General features: G+C 45.0%; 1 protein-coding gene across 1 annotated transcript in view; it reads right to left on the reverse strand.

Moving 5' to 3' along the window:
- RASSF3 (Ras association domain family member 3) overlaps nucleotides 1-11,394 on the reverse strand; it is a 31,476-nt gene extending 20,082 nt beyond the window's left edge. Inside the window, exon 1 of the mRNA XM_048499174.1 lies at nucleotides 11,058-11,394. Within this exon, the coding sequence (XP_048355131.1) occupies nucleotides 11,058-11,186 (129 nt within the window). The 5' untranslated portion in view covers nucleotides 11,187-11,394. The remainder of the gene's footprint in view (nucleotides 1-11,057) is intronic.
- Between the last annotated feature and the right edge of the window lie 340 nt (nucleotides 11,395-11,734).

An 11,734-nucleotide genomic window follows, 5' to 3' on the forward strand; every position in this document is an offset into this window, starting at 1 on the left:
GGCCACCTTCATCCATTTGTAGTGCTTATGATGTCAAATTTGTAAATTCATTACTAGAAATCTATCTGGGAGAGGGAACTTCCCTGTAGTTTGTCAGTCACTGGTAGAAAAAGGACAGAGGCCCTCTGCCTGAAAGGTCACTGCTGCTGATTCACCCCTCAGTGCCAACTTTCCCAAAGTCAGGGCTTTTACTGTCTCCGTGGCTTATGGCAAGGCTGGCAGTGCACCTAGCAACCTTTAGGATGCCCTGCAGTGTGGTGGATGCAGTAGGCAACAGCCTAGCCAACCTGACACAAGCCACAAGGGTAGCCAGCTCCAGTTTGAGAAATTCCTGGAAATTTGGGATGGTGTGTGGGGTGGACTTTAAGGAGGACAAAGACCTTGATGGATGCAATGCCACAGAAACCACCTTTCAACACGGCCATTTTCTCCAAGTGAACTAATCGCTAATCTGAAGACTGGCTGTAATTTCAGGAGAACTCCAGCTTCCACCTGAAAGTTGCCAAACCTACAAGCACGGATTTTCAGGAAATACAGTCTCACTCCTCCCTGATATCATGTGGGGCTGGCTTCCATCATGTGGAGGAGTGCAGATACATTTTCACAGTATCCTCTCTACTTTTTATACAGATATATAGATATACGGATATATATAGACATATAGATATACAGAGATATATAGATATATAGATATGCAGCTGTAATTGTCTACTTCAGTTCTGCCTACATAGAAAAACTGAGTTTAAAAGCTGTATCAATAGCATCCCCCATAAGCTATGGGTGCCATTTCTCACAGTTTATACACATAAAAGGATACCATTTATTCAAAACCCAGATTTATACAAACTAAACATATTGAGAATTCTCTTTTAAATATGAAGAAGAAGAAGAAGAAGAAGAAGAAGAAGAAGAAGAAGAAGAAGAAGAAGAAGAAGAAGAAGAAGAAGAAGAAGAGTTTTCGATTCATATCCTCCTTTCTCTCCTGTAGGAGACTCAAAGGGGCTTACAATCTCCTTGCCCTCCCCCCCCCCCCTCACAACAAACACCCTGTGAGGTAGGTGGGGCTGAGAGAGCTCAGAGAAGCTGTGACTAGCCCAATGTCAGCCAGCTGGCATGTGTGGGAGTGCACAGGCTAATCTGAATTCCCCAGATAAGCCTCCACAGCTCAGGCGGCAGAGCGGGGAATCAAACCTGGTTCCTCCATTTTGTCCATTTCTAGGTTTATTCTTTCTGTAAATAGTATGATAGATATTCCTAAAGTCTTTTAAATGGTAAATCCAGACATGTAATGATGACTGTAGATGAAGAATCTGATTTTCTATTTTGTCTTGTATTTTTAAAAAACAGGTAACATTTATAGCTGGAAGAATTGGCCTATAAAAGATATGTAAGTTGTTCAGTAATGATTAGCTGTTGTTTTACTTCTGTTTTGGTATGCTTCCCATGCTTCAAACCTGCATTCAAGTAATAGTATTGGGATCTTTCACAACTGATTTATTAATGCATTGGAATAATATTTTGACTGAAGATACATTTTGATTCCATTTTGCCAAGAAGTAATTGTTTAGAATATCAGTAATTGTTTTATAATTGTTTAGAATATCAGTTTTTGTAATAAGCTCTTGAAACAATTCAAGTAGTTGTTTCGAATGATATAAACCATTACAGAAATGAAGGTAATGTGGGAGAAACATTGGGTTGTATCCGAGAACCATGAATGGTCCCTGGGAATAGCACTTTTCTCGTTCTCTTGCATTTCCTGAAAAAGCAACTGTTGAAGGTCAGTGGACCTAGAATGCAGTAAAATAGAATGCAGTGTGAGACACTATGTCAATAAATGGAATGGGAAGAAATCCTCTCCTTAATCTTGTGACTTCTTGCTTCATTTGTGGAACAGCTTGTGCTAGAAGAAAGGAGGTGACTTCAGCATATCCCAAGCTGCAACCTGCCATGGAATATTGTACTTTTCCCCCAACTATCCCCCAATCTTCAGGGAAAGCCTTTTGTTCACTTGCAAGTGAAGGAAAATAAATTTGCTGAGCTTAAGTAGTGACATAGTAGTCATCAGATACACTGTACTCCATTTCTCAATCCATCTTAATTTACCTACAGATGTCTTTTTTATTATTTTAAATAATGGTTGGAGAAGGACACTATTAGTTGTAAAGCTCCTGACAATGCCCTGTAATAGTTGGAGTAACTGGCATAACCTGACGGTAAGAATAAGTTGGTTTTTACTACCAATTTCTTCTTGGTCTGTCTTAAGTTTGTTAATATGTTCAAATAATCTTGAACAAAGTACAAATAACTGGAGGATTTATGTATTTCAGTCTCTAACCCCCTTTGACTATCCCGGTTTGTTTTTAGTGGATCTGAGACAGGACAATAGCAGCTGAAGTTTTGGTTGAAGAGCTAGGATTTAGAGTGCCCATCATTCTGCATCTCTTACATGAAGATTTGTTTGAACTTTGTAATTTGGTACTCAATATGAGAACAAGTTCCTATTTCCCTTGGTTTATAAACACAAAGATTAGGATGTTCAGTGACTTGTGTGATCCAATTCGTTATACATTCCTGATTCCTTTCATATATAAAACTAAAATAGCTTGCAAATACGAACTTAAATCTCCACAAAGATAAACACACTGGATGATTATGGAAAGGTTTGTTTAGTGAACTGCAATATATAGAATTTTATTCTGAAGAGTACTTTCATTGTTGCCATTATGCTATTATGGGATTTGTTTTGGATGGCTGATTGAATAGATTAATAATGAAGTGTTCCCTTGATTTGTAACACTGAGAAATCTGTAAAATATGAGGTTACTTATTGCTTTTAACAGAAGAAAATACCGCAGTATGGCCAATTAGGCACAAGGTGTTTGCTGCATGTTGGAGGCGAACACCATGGCAAAATTTCTTATATGGACCTATTTCCTCTAGGCCAGGGGTCTGCAACCTGCGGCTCCAGAGCTGCATGTGGCTCTTTCAGCCTTATACTGCGGCTCCACATGACCTGGAGGTCGGAGGGTAGTGTGGGCTTGTCCCTCCAGAGCAGCTGCCATCCCCCCTCTGCTATCCCCGCAGCCGCCATCCCCCCTCTGCCCCATGGAGCAGGCGACTTGGGGCAGAGGGGGTTTCCCTGCCTGGCGCCGTTGCCTCCCGCAGCGCAAGAGGCGGCGGCACCAGGCAGGCCGTGGCCGCCATCCCCCCTCTGCCCCACGGAGCAGAGGTGGGTTTCCCTGCCCAGCACTGCTGCCTCCTGCAGCACGAGAGGCGGCGGCACTGGACAGGCCGCAGATGCCATCCCCCCTGTGCCCCACGGTGCAGGTGACTGCCTTCTCCGTCGGGCAGAGGGGGTTTCCCTGCCCGGCGCCTCTGCCTCCCAGTGCTGGAAGGAAAGGGGAGTGCAGGGGCCAAACCAGAGGTGGCTCCGTAGATCTTCGGGGCTGTGGAGAATGGGTCCAAATGGCTCTTGCTGACCCCTGCTCTAGGCCAGCTTTCACTTTCACTTTCCACTCTCTCTGCAGCAAGCAAGCTCACTTATAGCACAGTTTTAATTCTGCTTTGCTGCCAGAGCAGGTCAGGTTTGCCAGTGGGCACAGCTTTGCCCCACACCTCTTCCCTTCATCCGCAGCCAGCCTGTCTAATCTTACCTCTCCATTCCCTGGCATTGCTTTGCACACTTCTCCCTTGGCCCTGTTGCAAACTACTTCCCACTTCTTGTCCTGCCATATCATTTCTATTGCCCGTGACCTCCCACTTCTGCACATCTTTAGATTTAAAAAATAAATAACCATATTGATAGATTGATAAATGGATAGTAACACTTAAAAAGTAAAAATAATAAGACTAGTCGATCAGTCCAAACAACCAATTTGTCTGTGCATTTGATCAACATCTCCAGCCTTGTAGTTTTATATACAAGACATCAGTGATTCCAGACCACACTGGGAAAAGCCCACTGGTCTTGTCACTTGGGTTTACAGCACATCAGGAGCCAGACGATCATGAGCCCGGGGAGCTTAACAAATGACCTTTTGCAGTTTTGCAGTTTGCATGCTGCTGTTACTCCCCCCTCACTTCCCACCATAAAAGACAATCTGTGTTCAGGCAAGATTTTTCTTTAATACCTTGCCTTTTTATGTCAATATATCAATCTATTGATAAATTATATCAATCTATTGATAAGTTATATCAATCTATTGATAAATTATATCAATCTATTGATAAGATTAAATATTATATTAAAAATTAAAGCACGTATACATGATAGAAATAGAGAACCTGTGAAACATGCCCCCCCCCCTCCGGGACACAAGTAAAATGCCTGCCCCGCTGCAAACAGGGAAGGGGGTAATAATGCCAAATGTGCCCCGAAACAAAGGCTCTTCAGAACAATTCTCTTTGAAGTTGCGGGAACCACACTGTACATAATCAGCTTATGTCAGATATTCCTAGCAATAGCTGGGACGCATTGAGAGCTAAACTGCAATATATGACCCTCCCTCTACACAATAGTTGTTGAATAATTGCTGTATGTGAACAGTTTTGAAAACTTCAAGGGCATATGTCGATTACAAGCTGATAGTTAAAAGTATTTTCAATGTCCTTTCTGCAGCAGAGGCTGCATCAGAAGCAAGAAGTTCCTGACCAGCTGTTCAGTCATATACAAATACTTGTGTATGAACTTGTTGCATGTATACTATTTAGAGCAGTGGTGGCGAACCTATGGCACTCCAGATGTTCATGGACTGCAATTCCCATCAGCCCCTGCCAGCATGGCCAAATGGTGGGAATTGCAGTCCATGATGGGAATTGTAGTCCATGATGGGAATTGCAGTCCATGAACATCTGGAGTGCCATAGGTTCACCACCATGGATTTAGATGATAATGTTCCCATATACAGTTACTGAAAACCACTGAAACACAGCTCTGATGGTCCTAAGGAATATAGTGTATAAGAACTCCATTCTGTATAATGCTACTTCAAAGCTAGGAACATGCAGAAGCAGAAGAAAAGCTGATTGTGAAGATACACATGTATGTGTCATGCCCCTTGACTGTTCAATAACAGACTCTGTATTCAGTTGGTGTCTTTATTATGAAACAGCATCAGGAATAAGCATTTAGATTTCTATTGATAGAACTAAGCATAACCTGCAATACGGCCTCCATTTTACCCCACATTTCACATTCACCCAGCAGTTTATTGGTGGTAGCTCATGGCAGTAGCAAAATAAATAAATAAATAAAACAAGTATCAGCAGCAAAATTGAGGCTGCAAGAAAAAGGAGGAAGGAGATGGCAGCAAAATGGTGGGACAGAGGGGAGGATGGATGAAAGGGAGGGATGGCTCCTTTGTGGGAAGGGAAAAGGTGGGGAGGGAGGGAAGAGCGAAAAGCAGAAGAAGGCTTGATGAAATGTGTTCTATTTTGTTTCCTGTGCAAAAAGGTAAAAAAGGTCAGTTTTTTTCCACTTTTGGAAAATCCAGGTGTTCTTCTTCAAGAAGCATGGTCGCTTCAGAACAGTTTCATAATTGAAAATTTAACAGAGAAAATATATTGGATCAATTACATAATTGAAAATCTAACCTGAAGGAAAATTCCAATTGAGATTAGGAGACATTCTGTGCTCAATTGGTGTGTGTATATGGGCTGAGGTTTATCATATGCTCTCTCTGCAGGAGAAAATCTATAATGGCAGCAGGCCATAAAAGAGACCCATTTGGGGAATATCTTAATGAAGTTCCTCAAGCTATGGTTAAGACCAGGGGTCTTCAAACTATGGCCCTCCAGATGTTCATAGACTACAATTCCCATGAGCCCTACCACTTGGCCATGCTGGCAGGGATTGATGGGAATTGCAGTCCCTGAACATTTGGAGGGCCATAGTTTGAAGACCCCTGGTTAAGACATACATGGTGCAAACACTGTAACAAAGAAATACAAGGCCTGTTGGCCCGAATGAAACTGGAGATAGTTCACCTTGCAATAATTACTTAATATCTATGTTTTTCTAATAGTATAACCAAATCAGTAATTTCTGATATTCTGTAAAGCTTATCTGAAAAATTATTATATTAAACATTAAACCTTCACCTGGTTGTAAATATTAAAATTATACTAGTAAGAATGTCTCTATGTGAAAAACCAAAACTAGTCTTACTAACTAGTGATTTAAATCATGGTTTAAATTGTGATTTAAATTAAATCCATCCTGATAAAAGCACAGCTGCTGTCTCTTCTTGGTCAGCAGAGGAGAAGGGAATATTCTTGGGCTCATTCCTTTCCATTACCTGAACATGATGAGTTAAGCTTAAGAAATGCTATATCCTTATATAAGCAATTTGCTGCATAATCAATTGTTTGAAAGAATTTCTTGCTTTTATTCTTATTATTATTTACTAGAAGGATGTGATTACCAAACAGTATTTGCACTCATAAGGATTAAAGTCTTTAAGCCAAAGGTGGGAAGTAAGCCAGTCTGGTCAGGTATATCATACTTGTAAGAAAATGGCTATGCCCTGGCTCACCACAGCCTTTCAAATGCTGCCCAAGCTGCTACAGCTCTCTCATTCTATCTAGGTACAAAAGTTCAAGAATTTCTGCCCTTTTCACATGTGCTGAACACAGAATTTTTGGGCAATTGAAGCTAAGACTATTTGTATATTAAGGTTAGTATTGTCTACTCTGACTGGAAGCAGCTCTCCAGGGTCTCAAGCAAAGGTATTTTCTTTTCACCAACCACCCAGTCTTGTTAACTGAAAATGCAGACATCCAGTCATTGGCCTTCCATGTGCCAAGCAAATGATCCACCACTGAGCCACACCCTCTCCGTCCATTTACATGGAGTGAATCCCAAACAAGTAAGCTGTAGCCTTCCTACATCAGATAACGTTGACATCTTATTTTAACAAGTCCCACAGGGCCCCAGTCTCTCTAGGGAGCCTGTTCCACCAGAGAGGGGCCAGAGCCATAAAAGCCTTGGCCCTAGTAGAGACCAGCCAGATGTGTTTCGGGCCAAGGACCTCTAATAGGTTCTCCTCCAAAGACCAGAGGGACCTAACGGGGCAATATGGGGAGACGCGGTCCCTCAAGTATGCGGGTTCAAGGCCGCTTATGGCCTTAAAGATTAAAACCAACACCTTTAACATGACCCGGAACTCGATGGGCAGCCAATGTAGATGGTACAAGACCGGCATGATCTGGTTCCAACTGGACGTCCCAGTAAGGAGTCTGGCAGCCGTATGCTGGACGAGTTTAAGCTTCCAGATCACAGTCAAAGGCAGGCCAGTGTACAGCCAAGTTACAACAGTCAAGCCTGAAGGTGACCACTGCATGGATGACTGTGGCTAAGTCTGTACGGGAGAGGTATGGGGTCAGTTGCCTTGCCTGCCACAGATGGTGGAACATTACCCGAGCTGTATGAGTGACCTGGGCCTCAAGCGATAACGCTGGGTCCAAGATCACACCCAGGCTTCTGACGGACGAGGCTAATTGTAATGCCTCACCATCCAGCAGAGGTAGGCAAAAGTCCACCAGTTGCTCCCCATGACCCAGCCACAGCACCTCCGTCTTCGTAAGATTTAACTTTAATTGGCTTGCTCTCAACCAACCAGCAACGGCATCCAAACAATGCAGGAGAGCTCCAGGGGTCGAAGACGGACTGCCCTCCATTGTGAACATGAGCTGGATGTCATCAGTATATTGGTGACACCACAGCCCAAAACTCCAGACCAAACTTGCCAGGGGGTGCATGTAGATGTTTAAAAGCATTGGGGAGAGGATTGCCCCCTGTGGCACCTCATAAACTATGGGGTGACACCTGGAGTTCTCTTCACCCAATTTCACCTGCTGTCCCTGGTCTTGGAGAAAAGAGGCCAGCCAGCACAAGGCTGACCCCCAAACTCTGATATCGGCGAGGCAGTGGATCAAAAGGTTGTGATCTAATACATCGAACACTGCAGTGAGATCTAACACCAGCAGCGCCGAACCACTTCTGTCCAAGTACAGCCGGAGTTATCCACGACTGCGACCAGTACCGTCTTGGTCCCATGGCCAGCGCAGAAGCCGGACTGGAAGGGATCCAACACATTTGCATCATCCAGGAACTGCTGGAGCTGATCCACCACTGCTCGCTCAATTACCTTACCCAGAAATGGCAAATTTGAAACTGGGCGGTAATTGGCCGGATCCAAAGGATCTAAGTGCAGTCTTCTTAGGAGTGGGCGGACCACTGCCTCTTTAAGCAGACCTGGAAAAAACCCTTGCTCAGGGGAGCTATTTATGATTTTCAACAGGTGGCTCTGAAGCTCCTCCCTGCTGGCTTTAACCAGTCAGGAAGAGCACGGGTCATCTTAAGAGGTTGCAATTTTTTGCTGAAAGACAGGGAAGAGGAAGGAGCCTCACTGAGTGCAGAATAGCAAAATCCACTTGCAAACAATTGTGAAAGTGGATTGAAAGTGCATTATTCTGCATGTGTAGAAGATGTCATTGTCTTCCTGCAGCAGGTGAAGACTTTTAGGTGCGGAAGGGGTCTTACTCCTTAATTCCTGGCCTTAAAGTCTCCCAGCCCCTCTGGCTCTCACTAAAAGCCAGAGTTAGAAAAGCATGCCCATCTGAATGATATGGTGAGACTTTGAGTTGCTAATAACAAGCCTTCTGCAGTATACTCACAAAGTCCTTAACTATACACCTTTAAAACAACAATTTTACCTTTCTTTATCTGCTCTGACATCCCCAGTATACTCTTGTCCACTTCTAACTCTTCTACCTTGTGAATCTGCCCAGTCTGCTCTAACCCTTAGTTGGTTTCCAGTTCCATCCGAGAACACCTGCATGGTGCCAACTTCTTCTCCCTCTCAAATCCCACAATCACACAATCTTTGATTTATAAAACCTCCAAAAAAGTTTTTAAAAAACGCAAAACCTAAGTACATGTAAGTCCGTATCCCTTTCAGTCTCTTTTGCTTCTTCCAGCTTTCTCTCCTCTCTCAATTCAGATCATGATCTCCTTGGGATACCCTAACGGTGCCTGTATATTAAATAACAACATGTCTCTGGCCCTACTTATCAATTAATTGCTGCGCACATTGGTTACCGGCTATATCTCTTCACCAATGCCAAAAACTACAGGCCAAATGCTGCCCCCAATTGTAATCACAATGAATCCTGCTTTACACTGCTTACAGACTTCTAGCAGCTGTTACAATCCTTGGATACCAAAAAGTCAGTGAGGAATAGCTGTAGCCAATTCCTCTAGTAATAGAAGGGACAGATTATGCTTACCTTAGAGCTGTTGTGGCGAATCTTTGGCACTCCAGATGTTATGGACTACAATTCCCATCAGCCCCTGCCAGCATGGCCAATTGGCCATGCTGGCAGGGGCTGATGGGAATTGTAGTCCATAACATCTGGAGTGCCAAAGGTTTGCCACCACTGCCTTAGAGCCTTACAACCAAACCAAGCTAGCACTGATGACCACAACATTCTTAACCATTGTTATCATCCTGATCCTGGACATAATGTCTTTCTGATTTGAAAATCAACGCTTATCAGTACACTAGGCCTTTGTCTTTTCCCCTATCAGCATGCAGAAAAGCTATGTCATCCTTTGATTCAGAAGGAATCTGTAGTCCTTACAAAATTTCAACTAAGCCAGGGTGCATTTCGTTAAGACAGTTAAAAAGATTAATGTGCAGTCATATGCAGTTGGAACAGCTCTACGCAGGATATTTTGAACATTCAACAGAGTATAATATAAACAACAAGCAGGGGACCTGCAAGTAGTTGCAGGTGGCGTCTCATTTGTTTTCCTTCTTCACTCTTTATCTTCCCTGAATGCCCCTTCCCTGAATGCTTCTCTCCTTTTCTTGTTTTCTACCCAGCAACCTATCTACTTTTATCTGCCCCATTTCTTCAGCTGTTCCTCCTCCTGGCAGCCCCTCCCTGGAAAAATTGCACTGGGCGAGGCCTAGCTGCCCAGCTATACTTGAAGGATGGCAAAAGGATTTTAGATTTTTCTGCCAACCTGCAGCTTTTTACAGGTTTGTAGAAAAATCTTGAATCTCAGGATTTAAGCATCCACAGAGGTGGCCATCCTGAGAATTAAGTATAGCCATGATGACAGTGCTACATGGGAAACACTCATGCATGTGTGTCACACAAACAGCACCAACACTACAAGGACCTTAGCAGGGCACCCACACCATATGAAGCACAAAATATACCATAGCCCTACACTGGTAAGTGCTTTTCACTGGGTGGCATCACACTGAAATGAAGCCTAGAATAACTTGTGCCACTTCTAAATGCTGTCAATGAATCAAAAGGAATGAGAACGGTTACTTTAAAATTTTCACCTTCTAATACCAATCGCACCTTCTCCTCCCTTGACTAACATCACCGACTAATTTGAAACGCTGTTGTGAAAGCTTAGCGACGACTAAAGAGACCTTTTGTCACAGGAAATAAACGTGAACGAATGCCGGGCACGCCAGATGTAACCTACTTCTAGCCGGTCTTTTACGCCCTTTCCCGTAATGCCTATCATTGTCTAAGGAGGGCCAAAATGGTAAGGTCAATTTTGAAAATCACTTTCTGCTTCCCCTTCCATTCCCTCCAACAACTTTTGATTCCCGAAAATATGCGACCTCGCATTGCTCTAAAACGCCAAGCTCAGAGCCTCGCACGTGGGCTTTGCCAGGGCAAAGGGGGGGTCGGGGCGGGTAAAGAGCGAGCGAGCGAGATGGCAGGCAGCCAAAAACGGCCGTTTGCCTCTGCTTCCTGAGACCAACGGGAACCCAAAGCGTTACGCCGCCTCTGCCCCCGCGGAGCAACGCTGCAACGCGGCGCGCTCCCAGGCGGCCCTTCCTTCCCTGCAGAGGCTGAAGGCGCAAAGGCGTCTATTCTGCACACGTGGGAGCTGCCCAGGAAGGCGCGGCCTGTGGCAGGTCCGGACAGGGCAAAGCGCTCGGCTGTGGACAGGGACAAGCCTCAGGTTCCCGCGGCCCACCACGGCCCCGGGGGCTGAAGGTCGTCCTCCGCGCACTCACTTGCAGACTCTGCTTGGCTTTGCCGAGGGGGCTCCTGAAGAAAGACGTGCGGGCGGTGAAGAAAAACTCCTCGGACTCCGATTCTTCCCAGCTGCTGTAGCCGCTGCTCATGCTGCTAGTCCAAGTCATGGGCGCTGCCCGCCGCCGCTGCTCCTACCGGGGGAAGGGGGGCCGGGGCGTCCCCCCAGCCGCTTCATGGGGATCCACCGGCGCTGAACCGGCAGGAAACTTGGGTTGCTGCCGCAGCCTCTTTGGCGGCGCGCGATGACCAGACCGCTGGCAACTTTGCAGGGAGCGGGGCCGTCCCAGTTTCGCCAGCGCCGCCTCCCGCCCGGCCTGTCCCGTCCCTCCCCCGAGCCTCCCTGACTGTCTTCTCTCAACCACCTGCTTGACAACTTGGCGCTGCAATAAGGCGTCCGCTTCCGTCATTCCTTTTGCATTTGGACTTTAACCCCCACCCCAGCAGGTAGCAGCACTCTCCAGGCTTTGATTCTGTGGATGTGCTTGACTTTCCCCTCAGAGCGTTTTTGTCTTGAGAACACCTTCAAATCTTTGGCAATTAACTAGCCATTGTGACTTAAGATAGTCATCGTTGTGCTCTTTATAGTCATGCAAAAACGGCTCGGGAGAGAGAACAGCAAGGGTCGCCCTACACATTCCTTTTGTTGTAAAGGGCT

This window comes from Sphaerodactylus townsendi, linkage group LG06, assembly GCF_021028975.2.
Source record: "Sphaerodactylus townsendi isolate TG3544 linkage group LG06, MPM_Stown_v2.3, whole genome shotgun sequence".
In the NCBI taxonomy this organism is placed as follows: Eukaryota; Metazoa; Chordata; class Lepidosauria; order Squamata; family Sphaerodactylidae; genus Sphaerodactylus; species Sphaerodactylus townsendi.